This window comes from Bos grunniens, chromosome 29 (genome assembly GCF_055505025.1).
Source record: "Bos grunniens cultivar Pamir isolate PY7600 chromosome 29, Bosgru_T2T1.0, whole genome shotgun sequence".
NCBI classification, from domain to species: Eukaryota; Metazoa; Chordata; class Mammalia; order Artiodactyla; family Bovidae; genus Bos; species Bos grunniens.
Genome location: NC_141193.1, coordinates 10907802 through 10925403, shown reverse-complemented (window position 1 = coordinate 10925403; position 17602 = coordinate 10907802). Strand labels below are relative to the sequence as shown.

General features: G+C 54.6%; 3 protein-coding genes across 13 annotated transcripts in view; 2 read left to right on the top strand and 1 right to left on the bottom strand.

The window, feature by feature from the left end:
* MYRF (myelin regulatory factor) overlaps positions 1–7972 on the top strand; it is a 35268-nt gene extending 27296 nt beyond the window's left edge. For 4 of the 11 annotated variants that reach the window (XM_086383525.1, XM_086383534.1, XM_086383536.1 and 1 more), the window contains 9 exons: positions 106–186; positions 325–413; positions 523–714; positions 953–1204; positions 2527–2629; positions 2860–2934; positions 3294–3399; positions 4886–4960; positions 5143–7972. In XM_086383525.1, the coding sequence (XP_086239651.1) occupies positions 106–186; positions 325–413; positions 523–714; positions 953–1204; positions 2527–2629; positions 2860–2934; positions 3294–3399; positions 4886–4960; positions 5143–5223 (1054 nt within the window). In that variant the 3' untranslated portion in view covers positions 5224–7972. The remainder of the gene's footprint in view (positions 1–105; positions 187–324; positions 414–522; positions 715–952; positions 1205–2526; positions 2630–2859; positions 2935–3293; positions 3400–4885; positions 4961–5142) is intronic. The other 7 variants (XM_086383529.1, XM_086383526.1, XM_086383527.1 and 4 more) reach the window with 7 other exon arrangements.
* Positions 7973–8490: 518 nt separating this feature from the next.
* Positions 8491–12175, bottom strand: TMEM258 (transmembrane protein 258). The gene is made up of 4 exons (XM_086383551.1): positions 12129–12175; positions 10245–10354; positions 9101–9237; positions 8491–8603 (listed from the first exon to the last, which is right to left on the bottom strand). Exons 1-3 carry the CDS (start codon positions 12129–12131, stop codon positions 9111–9113), a joined length of 240 nt encoding a protein of 79 aa, XP_086239677.1. The 5' UTR covers positions 12132–12175; the 3' UTR covers positions 8491–8603; positions 9101–9110.
* FEN1 (flap structure-specific endonuclease 1) lies at positions 11734–17278 on the top strand. Its single transcript, XM_086383550.1, has 2 exons — positions 11734–12582; positions 15399–17278. The coding sequence occupies exon 2, from the start codon at positions 15418–15420 to the stop codon at positions 16558–16560; it is 1143 nt and encodes a 380-aa protein (XP_086239676.1). The 5' UTR covers positions 11734–12582; positions 15399–15417; the 3' UTR covers positions 16561–17278.
* The last annotated feature ends 324 nt before the right edge of the window (positions 17279–17602 follow it).

Here is a 17602-nt window from a genome sequence, read left to right as displayed (position 1 = left end):
CTCTTCTGCCCACTGTTACCCTCAGCCCTTGGGCCATCTCTGACCGTGTCTTCTCTCTCTCTCCTCCCTGTGCCTGCGCCCCCGTTTCCTCTCTGCCGCCCTTAGCTCTTTTGCCGTGTCTGCTTCCTGTCTTCTGGCCCTGCTCCGGCCCCAGCACCCTGGGGGGAGCGAGGCCATGTGCCCATGGTACGTGTCTGGACCAAGCCCTCTCCCTGCTGCCTCCTTTCTGCCTTCCCTGTCCATCTCCTCGCGTCTCTCCCGCTTCTCTGCGACTCCCAGCCCAGGCTCGCCCAGCCCCTCTGAGCTCAGCCCACCCTTCCCCAGCAGGTCCAGCCAGAGCTTTGGGACCACTCAGCTCCGACAGTCCCCCGTGACCACTGGGGTGCTGGGCCCGCAGCCCTCTCTGCTGCTGGGTGCGTGCCGGGGGTGGGTTTGGAGTGGGTAGGACGGGGAGCGGTGCATGTGTCCTGGGTGGGGAGCTGTGCTGACCCGTCCGGCTCACACAGCCTCTGGTTTCCTCAGGTACCACTGGCCCGACCCGCTCAGCCCCAGCTCCGGCACTCCGCACCTTGGACCTGTGCTCTACCCACCCCTGCCCCGTCATTTGCTGCTCCTCGCCCAGCCCCACCCCTTCCACCGACCCTAGTCTGGGCCCCAGCTTTAATCCCGGTCGTGGTCTCAGCCCTAGTCCCAGCCCCACCACCAACCGCTCAGGTATGGCTCGCCTGGGGCCCAGGGTTTGGCTTGAGGGGTTTTTACATGAGGCCTAAGAAAGGCCCCAAGGACCCATTAGTGGGAGAGTTTGATCTCCTGGAGCCCAAATAAGGTTCTGGAAAAATATTGAGACCAAGAGACAGAGGGGAGTGACCTGGAGTCCCGTGGGGCCCTCGAGACAGCTGGATAGGAGGCTGCCCACGCCCTCCTCTCAGCCTGGGCCTGTCTTTCTCCACAGGCCCCAGCCAGATGGCCCTGCTGCCGGTCACCAACATCAGAGCCAAGTCCTGGGGCCTGTCAGCCAATGGCATTGGCTACTTCAAGCATCCAAAGAGCTCGAACCCCGTGGCCAGCCCTGTGGTCCCCTTTCCTGGGGGCCAGGGCAAAGCCAAGAATGGCCCCAGCCTTGGTCTCCATGGCCGGGGCCGCCGAGCGGTTCCCGAGCCTGGCCTGAGCCCTGCTCAGCCCACTCAGGCCTGGGGCCAGCCAGGTACCTGCCCTACCCTCTGCCCAGTTCAGCCCAGCCTTGCAGGGCTCACTGGCCAGGACCCGTTTCAGCCCATCACCAGACTCCCTGTGTGCAGAGTTGGTCCACATTCACTGCCCGTGACTGAGTCCCAGGAATCCGGCCAGGCTGATTCTGTAGCCTTGTATCAATGGCCTTGGTTAATCCTCAGAACACTCCTGTGAGAACAGAATCATCCCCATTGTTCACACGAGGAGATGGAAACTTGGGTGAAGTGACTTCCTAGGATCATACAGCCTGTTAGTGGCAGAGATGGAATTTGATCCCATGTCTGCCTGGCTCCTTCTGTGTCACCCTGCCAGGGCAAGGAGGGTGCTGTGGTCCCCCCAGTTTTCCAAACCTCAAACTTTTGATTTTAACAAAGCTAGAGAACCCTTTACTGTATTCATTTTCAAACTGGGTGTCTCCGAACTTCCCCCACCCTCCACCCCAGGCTGCCTAGGAGGTTGAAGGGGAGGCTGAGAACCTTGCTGGTTTCAACAAGGCACCTCTGGCTCTAGGTACAGGGCCTCTTCATCAACTTTCATTTGATGGGTTTTGTGGCTTAAAGAAAAAAAAAAAAAAGCTTCAAAACTGCTTTGCTGAGATTGAAGTTCAAAGTGATAGGGAAACCCCACGAGGTAGATGCTCACCAGGCACCATTTCCTGGGTCCCTGCTCTGTGGCTGGCTCTGTACAGGGCACCCGGGGGTGATGGAGACGGATGAGCCCTGCCCCCGAGGGCTCACAGACACGAACAGCAGTGTGGCAAGGCTCCCCTCACCTGTCCTGAGGGGACACAGAGGCGGCTTGGCGACTGGGGAGGGCACGGAATCTGGACTGAGGTGGGGATTCATCAGGGGAGGTGTCCCTGAAGGAGGTGACATGGAAGTTGAGTCCCTGAAGGACAGCGGGGCCCTGATTTGTGTGTGGGAATACTCCTACCATGGCTGATTTCAAGCTGCCAACTTGACATCTCTGAGCCCCGAGTTGGGGAGAAATGTGTGCAGTCAGGAGCAGAGTCCTAAAGAGTGGGCTCCTGGACGCTCCTGGCAGGGGGTGTGGAAGACCCGTCCCTGCTCCTGGGTGTTCTGGGTCTGTCAAGGAGGCAGACCTCGGGCTCATGGAAACTGGAGAGTCCTGGGGCTGCTGGGGAAGGTGGTGGTGTGACCTCAGTCTAAGTGGGAGCTAGAAAGAATAATCTGAAAGTTATTCATGCTAAAGTGTGAATGACTGATCCAAGCCAAGCAAGATTTGACTCCTCCTCATTTGTGTCCTGACTTGTCACTCTCCTTCCTCCCCCAACAGCCTCTCTCCTTGCAGACCCAGTGCCATCCCTGACCTCCATCCAGGTGTTGGAGAATTCGATGCCCATTACTTCCCAGTACTGCACTTCAGAGGATGCCTGCAGGTGGGTTTGGCTGCCTCCCTATACGCCCCCAGGACAGGTTCCCTTGGGTGACATGAGGCCAGGGGAGAGGATCTTGCTGCCCTCAGGGAGGAAGTTCCCTCACAAGGCGGGGCAGCCCCTTCCAGGCCCTCGAAGGGCTCCCCTCTAGTCTGGAGGATGAGGAATTGATGGGCGTTAGGGGCGGGGTGGCAGGGTGCCCTTGGGCTGAGGAGCCAGCTTGGCCCTTTCAGGCCTGGAAACGTCACCTACCACATCCCCGTCAGCAGCAGCACCCCCCTGCACCTCCGCCTGACCCTGCAGATGAAGTGAGTGCCGGCCTGGGGGATGGGGGCGTGGTGGTCCCGGCGACCTGGGGGAGGTCGGGGGGAGCTGAGGGGGCTGCTGGCTCTCCTGCCTGCTCTGTGCTTCACTGGCTTTGTGACCCAGCAGTCTCCAGGCCTCAGTTCCTCATCTGTGAAATGGGCTGTGAAGAGCGTGTGGGACGGGGGATGGGAAGGGGCTTGTAGCCATCAAGGGCCTTGACAGATGTGCCTCGTTGACTGGCCAAGAGGATTCAGTGGCCGGTTTCTGTGGGGAGAGGGAGGCCGAGTGGAGGGCTGGCTGGGAGGGGCCTGGGGTGGAGGAGCTCAGAACCCCAGTTCCCCACTGACTGGGCCTTCCCCAGCTCCTCGTCCCCCGTGTCCGTGGTGCTGTGCAGCCTGATGTCAAAGGAGGAGCCGTGTGAAGAGGGGGGCTTTCTACAGAGCCTTCACGCCCACCAGGACACCCAGGTAAGGGGCGACTGGGAACTCGTGGGCCAGCCAGGCCGGAGCTTCCTCTCCCCGGCACAACTGAGCCCCCAAGTAGGTGAGGAGCGGGAGCCAGGGTTAGAGCAAAGGCATCTTCACAAGGGACCCTTTGGGACCTGGGCCTGTGCCCCAGGGAGGGGTTGTGTACGCACCCCTCCATGGCGAGTGTCTCCCGGCCCTACCCTGCCCAAGGCCTAGCCTGAGGTGAGCACAATGGAGACAGAGGGCGTCCTGGGAGCCCGGCAGGGAGAGCTGACCTTGTTGGGTTGCAGGGTCAGGGTGCCTGCCTGCAGGTCATGCTTGATTAAGACGAGACCTGAAGGACGATGTGGGATCAGCCAGGGGAAGGAAAGGGGACAGCGTCCCAGGAGTCGGGGAACAGCATGTACAGTGGCGGGGCCACCAGGGAGGGCATGGTGCGCCGGGAGAGTTGGAAGCACGGCGAGGGTCGTGCCTCAGAGGAGCTGGGAAGGAGGCTGGACCTCAGGCTCGGGCAGGGGCGGTGACTCAGTCCCATCTGTTGACTTTGGAAGGTTTGGGCTGGGTGGAGGGGGCTGCCTCATGGTCTGGGAACCAGGCAGCTGGGACCCAGTCACTGTCCGGCTCCTCTATGGCCACATGATGCTCAGCACAAGTTAAGGCAGTTTCTCCTCGCCGACTTGTGTGTTTATTCAATCAATATTTCTTGGGGCCTCCCCTGTCCCCGGCCCTGGGCTGGGCCCAGCTGAGGGGAGCCAGAGATGGGGTAGAAACAGACCTCGCCTTCCAAGAACGCAGTCCCTCGCCAACAAGAAAAGAGGTGCAGAAGTAGCTGGCATAGAGGATGGAGTGCTGAGAGCCCTAAGGAGGCTCAGGCCCCAGGGCCTGGCAGACAGGGGAGAGCAGAGAGGGGTGAGCCCCAGCTCGGCCACATGTCGCCATGGGAGTTTAGGCAGATAACTCAGCAGTGTCCTCACCTGTAAGCAGCACCTCCTCAGCGGCGTGTAGCCAGGACGAGCTTAGTGAGACACTCTCATGGGCCCGGAGCACCGTGGTGAGAGGGGAGGCAGTGACAGGAGGCCGTGGGCCCTCAGTGCTGGGTAGAGCATGCAGATGGTGGCCCCTACTGCTCCCCAAAGCAGAACATGTGCACTCCAGCCTCTCCTGATTTCTGCTTCTCACCTCTTGTGGCTCAGTTGGTAAAGAATCTGCCTGCAATGTGAAAGACCTGGGTTTGATCCCTGGGTTGGGAAGATCCCCTGGAGAAGGGAAAGGCTTCCCATTCCAATATTCTGGCCTGGAAGAGTCCTTGGACTGTATAGTCCGTGGGGTCACAGAGTCGGACATGACTGAGTGACTTGCACTTTCCTTTGTAAAACCTGCTACAGAGCCCGGGGCTGTGATGGCCATGGCGAGGGATGCAGGTTGGGACCGGGTGGGGGTGGGGGGCTGTGCCACTGTCCTGACCCCTCTTCCCCTCCCTCCCCAGGGCACCTCCCACCAGTGGCCAGTAACCATCCTGTCCTTCCGCAGATTCACCTACCACTTCCGGGTGGCATTGCTGGTGAGCAGGGCTCCCCGCCTCCCGGAGACATTCAGTGTGGGGCTTGAGGGAGAAGTGGGCGGGGGGCATTGAAAAGCACACGGTGGGACCTGGGGCAGAGTCAGGCAATGACGTCAGCAGGGGGCCTGCCTCCTGCCTGACTCTGGAGCCACTTCACTGGTTCCTCCTGCCCTTCCACCCAGGGTCAGGCCAACTGCAGCGCGGAGGCCCCAGTCCAGCCGGCCACGGACTACTACTTCCACTTCTACCGCCTGTGTGACTGAGCTGCCCTCTGGAGGCAGTGCCACACCAGGGCCCGGGGGTTCCCGGGCACCCCTGCCACACTGGATGCAATGGTGTTACACTGGAGCCCGCCGCTGGCACTTCTTTGGAGACTGAGCCGGCCTGGCCCTCCCCGCGCCTGGTGAAACTGGAAGTCCTCACACTGGAGCTGCTGTTCCCGCTGGCGGCACCCCCACACCACGGACGGAGCTGGAGAGAGACCTGCCGAGCCAATTCACGTCTATGCAGACATGGCCGATGCAGGCCTGGCGATGTCAGTGCCCAGAGGTGGGGGAAGCTGTGACTCTGTCCAGAGCCCACCCTCCCTGCCTCCCCTTCTGCCACTGGGAGCCGTCCCTTTTTGGGGAGAGAACCTGTCCGCCTTTGGTACTGCCGGGGACTTGGCACGAGCCCTCAGAAACCTGGCCGAGTCAAGAGTCGGTGCAGGGCGGACAGCCCTCTCTCAAAGCTGCTCCCTGGGGAGGGTTAGGGAGCAGACGTTTTAGGGTTTGACTGTTACTGGACTCGGACTTCTAAGCTTTAAGCGTGGCCCAGGAGGTCTCTTCTCCCTGGAAGAGCTTGGCTCCAAGAGCTCCCAGGGCAGCTGAAGCCAGCCCTGGATGGGCTGGCAATTGACCATGTGCCTTCTATACACTCAGTGCCTGGCTGAACCAGGGGCGGGGCCAGTGGGCCAGGTAAGCCTTGGATCCTAGAACCTAGAGTATCCCAAAGGGAAGCTCCCTGTGCAGCCACGCAGCCTGGGCTCCAAGGAGCTTCCACTGGTCTCTGAGCAGAGGAGCAGGAATCCCTGCAAGGCAGCAGGCTGGTCTTGGCTGGTGGATGAGTGGATGCAAGTAGCTTTTGCTGTTATTAATGAAGTAATTACTAAAATGCACTTAAACCAGGGCAGGAGTAGAAGAATGGAGATGGAGAGTCCCGAGTGGGCCAGAGCTCTGGGGGACTCTTGAAAGGCAGGGCCCTGGCTCTGATCCGTCCCTGGGAGCCTCGAGACACCCTCCCCACTCTGACCAACAGGACGGGCCTCTGCCCCCGCCCCTGTCTGCTGGTGGCCTCACCTTCCCAGGTCAAGGGCCCCATGCTGGGCTCAGCCAGCCAGGCTGGGGGCCCTGTGCTCAGCAGTAGGCCCCAGTTCTGCCCATCCTCTCTGGAGCAGTGGGTTTGAGTTACTGAAGCCTTTTCTCAAGTGCCAACGTTAACCTTTCTTAGTGGATATCTAGAGTCTTCTGAGGCCACAGCCAGGCTCATGGAAGGAGTGGAAATCACTGCGCAGTGTCTGCCGAGGGTTCAGAAATGTGGACAGAACTGCCTTCCTCGCCTGGTGATGTTCTGCTGCCTCTTTGGGAGCCAGGCCTTGCCCCTCCTGCCTCTCATTCTCAGCTTTGAGTGGGAGCCTTTCAGTGGAGACCTGAATCCTAAAGAAGCCTAGGAACCACGGACCCCATTCTGCTACGGATACCAAGCACTTGTCCACACTGGCAAGATGGGGGGTAGCCAGGATACCTCACCTCCCAGCCCCTCCGCAGTGGGATTCCACGCCCTTCGTCTGACATAGGAATTAGACAGTTCTCCACACCACTGCTTCCCTGGTAGCTCAGTTGGTAAAGAATCTGCCTGCAATGCAGGAGACCCCCTGTTCGATTCCTGGGTCAGGAAGGTCTGCTGGAAAAGGGATAGCTACCCACTCCAGTATTCTTGGGCTTCCCTGGTGGCTCAGCTAGTAAAGAATCCACCTGCAATGTGGGAGACCTGGGTTCAATCCCTGGGTTTGGAAGATCCCCTGGAGAAGGGAAGGGCTACCTACCCACTCCAGGATTCTGGCCTGGAGAATTCCTTGGACTGTATAGTATAGTCCATGGGATCAGAGTCGGACATGACTGAGCAACTTTCAGTTCACCACACCACACAGGTGGCTGAGCCTTACTTAGCACTACTGTTCTTCCCCCCACTGCGGGAACCCTCCATAAATGCCATAAACCTGCCGAGCCTTGCCCCTTGTGACAGGATTCTAGGGCTTCCTGAGTGGGGCTGCAGGTTTCTTGGACCACAGTCCCTTAACTGGAGTTAAAGTACTTAAACTGGAAAGTGACCCTCCACTGCCCCCTGGAGCCACCTGGACACAGCATTGCCCTAATCTGGTTAGCAGCTGGCTGTTTCCATGCCTGGGGAGGGGGTCCTTTGTGTGGAGGCTGGGGCCAAGTGGGGCTCCAAGCTGCTCAAGGGTGGGGGGTGGGGTGGGCGGGGGGTCAACCTTGGACCAAAGTTGCCTTAAGCCCAGGGAGGCAAAAGGGTTTCAGGAAAGGCCAGTGGGCCACCTGCTGGAGGCTGACAGCTGCCCAGCAGGTGCTGCTGACTGGGTGTCTTGGCTGTATCCCCTACCCGTGGTCCAGCAACCCACCCCTCCCTTCCTCTCTCCCGTTTGGCATTTACTCCGGTAGCCATTGGGCTAATCTCCCCAAGCTTCAAGCTGTATATAGGGCCTCTGAATGCACAAGCACCCCCGTCCACGTTACAGCCTCCAAGAAAGCTTGCATGTGCATAGCGCACCCCCTCCCTCCCACATAACTGCCCCCCACCATCCTTCCCCTGAGCTCTGACTCGTATTTATCGTACCAACTCTGACTCGAGCGGGCAGAGGGAAGCGGCCCCAGGCTGCTTGCTTCCTGTCCCCTGTTCTTTTCTGAAATAAATATACGTATATAAATAAATGTATAAATACTGCTTTGTATCTGAGCTTGCTTCCTGTCTTCTTGAAATTGTTCCGGGGCAGGATGGGGTAGGGGGAAGATGGGGTCATTTGTGGGGCTGGGACCACGTGGAGCCCCTGAGCCTGATAGATGCTCTGTACCCCATTATCCCTCGTAGCTTCAGGCCTGGGAATAGGATGCGGTAGCCCCTCCCCCTAGTCACACCCCACGGATCTACTGCTGCCGGGCCTGGGATAGAAGGAGCCACCTTAGGGACAAGCTGAGCCTTTCAAGGGTACCTGGCTACACTGAGGAGGGGACTGGCCCTGGGACAGACTTAACTGGTGTGGGTTCCTAAGGAAGTTTACTCTAGAAGCCGCAGAAGAGGGCAGGCTTAGTCCCTTCCTGTCCACAGGAAGCCCTCAATTCTAAGGATAAGACAGTCCCCACATTCCCCTTCTAGGCAGAGCGCAGGGCTTCCCAGCCACAGGAACTATCTGGGAGGCAGCAGAGACACAGGAAGGGGAGGGACTGGGGAACCCTGGGTCCCAGCACCAGACAGGATGTCACATCTGCCTTTATTGTAGCAACAGGTGGGACACTTCCAGCCACAGTAAAAAAAGAAAAAAAAATTAATTTACAAAAGCAGGGATTCAGTGAAGCTGCCCAGTTGGAACCTGAAAGAGAAGGGTATCAGAATGAGAGCAGGGACCCATCTTTCCATCAGCTTCCCTCACACAGCCCCTCCACTAAGTGACTAAACATCAGCCAAAATTTATCTTCAATGACTGAGAACGCTGAAACCGACTAAAATGGAACTCCTGGAAGCAAGTCCCGGATCCTGGCCCCCCGCCTGGCCACTTGCCGATGGCTCCCCAGCCACTGTGCGTGATGTGTAAGAACAGAGATGGAACCACATGAAGCCTGTGCCCACAGCCCAAGGCAGAATATTCCAGCGCCAGACCCAGGTCAGACAATGTGGAGACCTCAGATCTGACACAGGTCCCACTTGGCTCAGATTCCCATCAGGGGACAGGGAAAGAAGCCCATGTGTCCGGTGTCTCTGTCCTTTCTGCTCAGTCTGTCTCCATTAGCCAAGGGGTCACGCAGCCCGAGGACCCCGATGTGGGGGTGCAGAGGTTTCTCCAGCATCCCACCTTGTCACCGCTCTTACCCTTGGGAGCTCATATGTAGATGCCGACCCAGAGCAGCAGGAAGAGGACTCCAAAGCCCATGAAGAGGGAGGCCACCAGGGAGATGAGGAGCTCTTTGTAGATATCCCGGGTGTATTTGGTGGACGTGACCTCATAACTGGCAGGGTGATTAAGGAGAAGCAAAGGGGTGGACTATGCAGGGCAGGGAACCCAACCAAGGCATCTCTGGGAGAAAGGCATGGGCTGAGAGCTTTCCAGGAGGCTGGTCTGGCTCTGTGCAGCTGGGCAGAGGGGTCCCAGAGATGACCTAGACCCTGGCGCTCCTACTGTTGGGGCCCGTGTCAGGCAACCAGGAGAGACTCCACCTTGAAGCCTGTCATCCATCTTAAAGACAGGATATGAACCCTGCCCAGGAAGCGAGGAAACCACTGCTAGTGTAAACCAGGTCTGGAGACTTCCCTCCCCGCAGACGGCAAACGGAGATTACAGTAAGGTCAGGCGACCCCTGTTAGATTAACCATGGAGACATCCCCCCTTGATGTATAATCACTGTCCCCCCCCACCACCACCAACCTTAATTGTCTGTTCTCCTAGCACCTACTTATTGTAAAACTCAATCATGTACAACAAAGGGATTGCTAACATGTAACCAGTCAAGTAGTAGGGGGTATAAAGCTGGGCCTCTCAGAAACATCAGGGTCCTTGCTGGGAACCGATTCCGCTTGGACCCGCTGGAGTAATAAGCTGTGTTCCACTGTCGAGTGTCCTCCAAGGTGTGCTTTGTAACTCCGATTCCACAACACACTTCCACCACCCAAAGTCACACAGCTAACAATCAGCAAAGCAGGGACTAGCCCTCTGATCTCGACACCTGAGTATATCGCTCCTTTTAACACTTTCCAACTTCAGGTCCCTGTGCCCAGTCTCCAGTCCAGCCAGGCCCTCTGCTTACTATGAAACCTGAAGAGCAAACTGAGCTCACCAGAACTTGGAAAATAAGGCCACAGCCTGACTTGGGATGTCAATGGCCCCTAGCCCTTCAATTCCTGACTGTCCTGCTTCATGCCAGAACAAAAGTGGCTGGGTGCATGTACCCAGTGTAGTTCCTCCCTCCAGTTCCCCCATCACTAACTCTGGCCCACTGGCTGCTCAATCAAAGGATACACGAAGAACCAGGCGGTAAAGAACATGCCAATGGCCAGCAGCACGACGGTCAGGTGGGGAAAGACAGCCGGGTTCACGGGGCTGGTGTATCTGCTCATGGCCTCAAGTTCCTAGGGGAAGGCGTGAGATCAGAGCCACTGAAGAATCCCAAGACTTCAACCTGGGAGGATACGGGGTGATCGGAGCCTCATGCTGCTGTGACTGCAAGAAGCTTATTTCAGCCTGGGAGACAGGGACATCCTTCCTGGTTCCTTTGACAGAACCACTGTTAAATGATACCTTTTGGGAATGACAACGATTATGTTGACATCTTAAACTAAGGTGGTACTTTGTCTTTCCAGTAGGAGATGAGAAGGGCAGCTAAGAGTCAGAAGCTGAGACACACAAGGGGACTGATTGGCTACAGATCAATAGTCCGTAACATTTTTTGGTTTTGGCTGCACCATGCAGTTTATGGGATTTTAGTTTCCTGACCAGGGAATCGAACCTGCGTTCCCTGCATTGAAAGCACAGAGTCTTAACCACTCGACTTCGGGGGAAGTCTGGTCCTCACCATTGTCTGAGGCCACTGATCATCATGGGAATAAAAAAAACAAAACATGATGAAAGGTCTGGACTCTTTGCCTGGGACAAATGACACACAAGAAAAAGTTTGTGGGAGGGGTGAGTCCCTTCACTGTTCACCTGAAACTATCATAACATTTTTCTTTAATTGGTTATACCCCAATACAAAATAAAGTGCTTTTTTTTTTTTTTTAAAGAAAAAGTTTGCTTATGATTTTAGGAGCTTTATGGACCCATGTCTGTAGACAACAAGCTCAGAATCCGCACTGAAAGGCAGACTCTGAACTGGTACCCAGGCCTCAACTTCTAATTCTCTATTCTTCCCACTACACAATTAAGGAATCTTGGGATCTGCAAACAAAAGACATAAGTCAAAATTCTAACTCTACTAAATACCATGAATCTCAGTAAGTGATTATAATATCTCTCTCACAAGGTTGATGTATGATTTAAGACAAACGTCATAGCATCTAACTCACTGCCTGGCATAGAGTAGTTGCTCAATAGGTGTTTGTTTCCTTCCCAAGGTTAGAGGGAAGATCATGAGCTAATGCTTGTGAAAGAGGGCTGTAAAAGTAAAGTTCCGTACAAATGTTAATTTCCATTGTCACCCACCAGCCAATGTTTAAATCTAGAACATAACAACTCTAGACAAGTAAACTGAGCCCATTGTTCTAAGAGACACTGGAATTCAAATCAGTAAACATTTATGCACCCCCCATAAACGATAAAGACAATCGCTGCCATTGACTGAGCCTCCAATTGCAGGCCCCGTGTTTGGCACTGGGAATACAAAGATGAATAGACATCATCCCAGGGCTCTAGGCACGTCAGATGGTGGTCACTAGGAGGCGTGGCAGATAACAAAGAAGTCCATGACACGTGGCAAGAGGGCTGTACACAGGTTGTGGGGGGCTCCCAGGACAGAGGGGGCAAGTGCCCGAGACAGTTGGAAGTGCTTCACCAAGAAGGTGACTTTTGCCCAGGGCTGGGTAGTATGAGTACGAGTTTCGCAGCTGGGAGAAACTTGTCAGATAAAGGTAACAGTTTGACCACAGGTAACAGAGCTAAATGCTGGAAGGTATTAAAAAATGCACCCACACTCCTCATCCTTATAAATCGCGAGATCAGAAGCCCAGTGCGATCAAAACCTTACCTAAGGAGTCGGCCCCTTCCCCGCCCCTCAGTCCAAATCGAAGGATCCAGGGTCCTCCCGCCCTCTAGACCTCGGGCACCTGACGCCTCTGTGAGAGAAACAGACACAGGACGGACCCCGGGGGTCCCCAGAGCCCTGTCCTGAACTTCCCTCAACCTTCTCACCATTTTGCCGGGCACAGGATAATCCGCCACTCCGCTACCGGAAGAACACGTCGGCAGGAGCAGGCGCGCTGTTCAACCGGAAGGGGAAATGCAGTCACGCGGATGGCATTGTGGGGCTTGTAGTCCCGTGGTTTCGGGTATGGTGGGATCTGGGGCCTTCAGGAGCCCGGGGTGGAGTAGAGGCAAGCAGTGGAGAAGGGTAGGGTCAGGTCGCAGAGCAGGTCCGTCCGCCCTGGCGGGACTGATTGCCGTGACAGAAGCTGGCCGAGGGGGCTGGGGCCTGTACTACACTTCCCAGGAGGCTTCGCGCCGCGGCAGGTCACGTGACGGGAGCGCGGGCTTTGGAAGGCGGTGAAGCGAGAGGGTACCAGAGACCGGTGCTGAAGCTTCGGGGTAGAGGCGGGAGTCGGGCTGAGTTCTGTTCTGGGCCACCCGGGAGCATCCCAGAGGCCAGGTGAGACCCTTGGGAAGCGTCTCCGAGAGCGTCGGGCCCGTTTTGCGCCGGCTTTTGGGGAAGGCGGGCGGCTGCCGTGCGCTGGGCGGAGCGAGCGCGGGATTCAGACGGGCCCGCCACTTTGCAGCTGTGAGTCCCAGGCCAGTCCCTTAATCTCTGAGCCTCTTTCTTCATTTGTAGAAAGAGGATAACTCCCACCTCATGAGGTCGCTGTACATTGTGACTGAACTCCTGAAGGAGATACGTTTTTGACCTGCACTTGTTCATATCCCTTTCCTCCCTGCCAGTCGTATCCCAGCCTTTGTCTTAGGTTCCCTCGTTCTAGCAAAGCTTGAGGCACGAACCAAAGGATCGAGTGGGTTCTGCTGGGGGAACGTTTATAAACACCTAATGTTTGTCAGAGGTTTTCGTTTGATATCTCAGTTAACCCTGGCAGTAATTCTGCAAGGCAAGCGTGGTTATCATCTTACTTGGTAGATGAGAAAACCAATCCTAAATGGCTTAGTAATGTCACACGCTTGGAGGAGGCAGTGGCACCCCACTCCAGTATTCTTGCCTGAAAAATCCCATGGACGGAGGAGCCTGGTAGGCTGCAGTCCATGAGGTCGCTAAGAGTCGGACACGACTGAGCAACTTCACTTTGACTTTTCACTTTAATGCATTGGAGAAGGAAGTGGCAACCCACTCCAGTATTCTTGCCTGGAGAATCCCAGGGACGGGGGAGCCTGGTGGGCTGCCGTCTGTGGGGTCGCACAGAGTCGGACACGACTGAAGCGACTTAGCAGCAGCAGCAGCAATGTCACACGCTAAGTGACTTAGTGATCACTGTTACCCAGGTGGTAAATAATGGTGCCTAGATTCAAGGCCACTGCCATTCACAGAGGAACTAAGATGAGATAGACCTTGAAGAAAAGGGCTGCAGAATGGTGGGAGGAGGGTACAGCTGAGCAGAGTGAGACAAGGCAGTCTTATCCCAGCCTTTGTCTTAGGTTCCCAGACTGTAAAGGTAAGTTAGTGTGTTGGACACACCACCAGTGGGTACATGATGACTTTAAGAGGCACCCCCCAAATCCTTTTTTAAAAAATATTTATTGGCGGCTGTGGCGCATGTGGGATTTTAGTTCCCCAACCAGGAATCAAACCTGTGCCCTCTGCATTGGGAGCACAAAGTTTTAACGATTGGACTTCCAGGGAAGTTCCCTCGAATCCTTTTGAATGTTTATGCGTTTAACAGGTAGTAAAATATAACTGATAAAGCACAGGTATTATTGCTTAAGATGAATTCTCTTTTCCAATTTAGTTTTTAGAAAATGGTGTCCATAAAAAGAAAATTTTAAGTGAATGAAAGTATAGGTTTTCATGGGAAGTTGCACAGAATTGTGAGGGTGGTTTAAGCCTAACTAAGTTTGGAAGATACTGTCCTAGGAGATATTTTGTTAAGGAGTCAGAACCACAGAACTGTGGTACTGAGCTAAGTGACTGTAACGTCTCTGGATCAGGACTCAGGGTGAAGAAGGAGCTGTGGAGTTCACATTTCAGACTTAGTGGTGGAGAGAAAATACAAAGGGAAAGACTTAAAACATCATGACAGAAGTAGAAACTCTTTGAAGTGCTGAGCAGATGCTGAAGAGAGATTAGAGAAGTGTTGTGAAAACCACATTACCCTCACACAGATGTTATTCCTGCCAGTTCTTCAAAGCTGCTATGTTGCCCAGAGAAACAGAACAAATAGGATCTAGAATATGGATATATGGGAAGACTGACTTTAAGGAATTGGTTCAGGTGATTGTAGGTGTTGGAAAGTTGAAAATTGTAGGTCACATCCACAGGCTGGAGGCTCAGGTAGGAGTTGATGACTGGTCTTGAGGCAGGATTTCTTTGTGAAATTCATTTTTGTGCTTACGGCCTTTTGGCTGATTTGATGAGGCCCTCCCACACTGTGGACTTCCCTGCTGGCTCAGGTGATAAAGAATCTGCCTGCAGTGCGGGAGCCCCAGGCTTGATCCCTTGGTCAGGAAGATCCCCTCTTGCCTGGAGAATTCCGTGGACACAGGAGTCTGGTGTTGCAAAGAGTTGGACATGACAGCGTGACTAACATTTTCACTTTGCCTCAATGTGGAATGAAGTCTCCTTTTCTTAAAGTCAACTGATATAGATGTTAACCACATCCACAAAATACCTGCATTAATGTTTGATTAAATAATTGGATATTGTGGCCTTGACAAATTGACATAGAACTAACCCTCAGAGCTGCTGAGAGGAGGTGAGCTGGAGGAGTGAGTTGGGAATAAAGATCCAAAGGAGGAACAGATGTGTTGTTCATGAATTGGCAAGAAGAGAGATACTCCTAAGTTTGTTTACCACTTTAGACATTTGGTTGCCTTTTTATCTGTCTTGTCTCACCTTTGTGTAACCAGGATTTGCGTGTCGTTTAGGAGGCAGTTCTGCCATCATGGTCCCTGGACTCCTCAAGCTGGCCCTGGCCTCCTCCTCTGGCCTTGCTGTAGCCCTTTTTGCATGCTAGCCCTGTTTCTGCCTTAACCACAAAACTTTTAAGTTCCTCAAGGACTTGAACGTCTTATCTTATCCTCTCAGCATGTGGTTTAGTTCTTGATACTCAGGAATCCTTAGTATTAACTGAGTGGACTACTGTTAATTGAGTAGACTTTCTTGCTGTACATTTCTTGATGACTTGGTGTCCTTTTGTTGTGCTAAATTTGTTTAGCCGAAGGCATGACGTTGATGACATAGCGCCCCTGGTAACCCTCCTGCATCCTTTAAGTACCTCCTTGTCATACCCACCTTTTCTTTTTTAGTTGTCCCTCCTGTATTGCTATGGGAATTCAAGGACTGGCCAAACTGATCGCTGATGTGGCCCCCAGTGCCATCCGGGAGAATGACATCAAGAGCTACTTTGGCCGCAAGGTGGCCATTGATGCTTCCATGAGCATTTATCAGTTCCTGATAGCTGTTCGCCAAGGCGGGGACGTGCTGCAGAATGAGGAGGGGGAGACCACCAGCCACCTGATGGGCATGTTCTACCGCACCATCCGCATGATGGAGAATGGCATCAAGCCCGTGTACGTCTTTGATGGCAAGCCACCGCAGCTCAAGTCCGGGGAGCTGGCCAAACGCAGCGAGCGGCGGGCCGAGGCTGAGAAGCAGCTGCAGGAGGCTCAGGCCGCCGGGGCTGAGGCGGAGGTGGAAAAGTTTACAAAGCGGCTGGTGAAGGTCACCAAGCAACACAACGACGAGTGCAAGCATCTCCTGAGCCTCATGGGCATCCCGTACCTCGACGCACCCAGTGAGGCGGAGGCTAGCTGTGCGGCCCTGGTGAAGGCTGGCAAAGTCTACGCCGCGGCCACAGAGGACATGGATTGCCTGACGTTCGGCAGCCCGGTGCTCATGCGGCACCTGACTGCCAGTGAGGCCAAGAAGCTGCCCATCCAGGAGTTCCACCTGAGCCGGATCCTGCAGGAGCTGGGCCTCAACCAGGAGCAGTTTGTGGATCTGTGCATCCTGCTGGGCAGTGACTACTGTGAGAGCATCCGGGGCATCGGGCCCAAGCGGGCCGTGGACCTCATCCAGAAGCACAAGAGCATCGAGGAGATTGTGCGGCGGCTGGACCCCAACAAGTACCCCGTGCCGGAAAACTGGCTCCACAAGGAGGCTCAGCAGCTCTTCCTGGAGCCTGAGGTGCTGGACCCAGAGTCTGTGGAGCTGAAGTGGAGCGAGCCCAATGAAGAAGAGCTCGTCAAGTTCATGTGTGGGGAGAAGCAGTTCTCCGAGGAGCGAATCCGCAGTGGGGTCAGGCGGCTGAGCAAGAGCCGCCAGGGCAGCACCCAGGGCCGCCTGGATGATTTCTTTAAGGTGACCGGCTCCCTCTCTTCCGCCAAGCGCAAGGAGCCAGAGCCCAAGGGAGCCGCTAAGAAGAAGGCAAAGACTGGGGCAGCAGGGAAGTTCAAAAGAGGAAAATAAACGGGTTTCCCTTCACGCTACCTCTGTGACCCCAGGATGTTTGCCACTACCTGCTAGAGCTGGCGCTGGAGAAACCTTCATGGGGGTGGGGAGGGGCTTTCATTGCTTCCCTGGCACCACCCTGCTCAATAGTGCTTTTCCCATTGTTACTTGATCTCATGGCAGGAACGCCACAGAGGTACGTCATTGTCTTCTTTTTTAGCTCAGGAAAGTATGTCAGGTTCAAGCCGCCTCTCAGGCAATTTAATGGACACTGAATCCATTGTTACATGAAAGCAACAAGTTTTGAAGAAGAGAGGGAGATAAATGGTAGAGATGAAAGAGTGGGGATGATTTCCTGCCTGGCCAACCTGGTGGCTAGTGGGAGGTGACCGTGGAACCAGACTGCTGCTCTCTCTGGCTCAGCCTTGACCCGCCCCAAAGAGTAGCCATCAGGCAGATGCATTGTCTTAAACAGATGGGAAGAGCTGCTGAGAAGTAAGATAGGCAGAGAGCCAGAGTCCCTGGAGTTGGCAACAAGGGTTTGATTACCAGCTTTGTTTCCTGGGGTGGGTAGAAACTTGAACTTGCTATGAAATTTCATAGGCATAAGGTGGTGGAGTGGTTCTCACGGCCTTCCTGAAGCATTTGAGTTGAAACTTTGGGATAAGATGCTGTTTTCGTGTGCTGTTTTTTTAAGGTATGAGAAGAAAAGATTCAATAAAATTATAAAAAGTAACCAGAATGTCCTGTTCTTTGAGAACATTCGAAGACATCCCAAGTGCCCCAGGCTTCAGGCAATATAAAATGTTCTTTTCACTCCAAGGTAACATGTTAGAATTACACATTATTAACAGCTGATTTGAGAGTGGCCAGAAGATGGCACCAGGCTCCACAGGATGGCCAAGGCAGCACTGGAGGTCCTTTAGCCATGAAGCCTGGTTTACCTTGCTGGGAAAGGAGTTTTAATAAATTGAATGAATTTCTAGTTTTGCACCTACTGTGTGAGATAAAGGAGCTCCTTTCAGAAATCCTCACAATTTAGATCAACTACATCATAGCA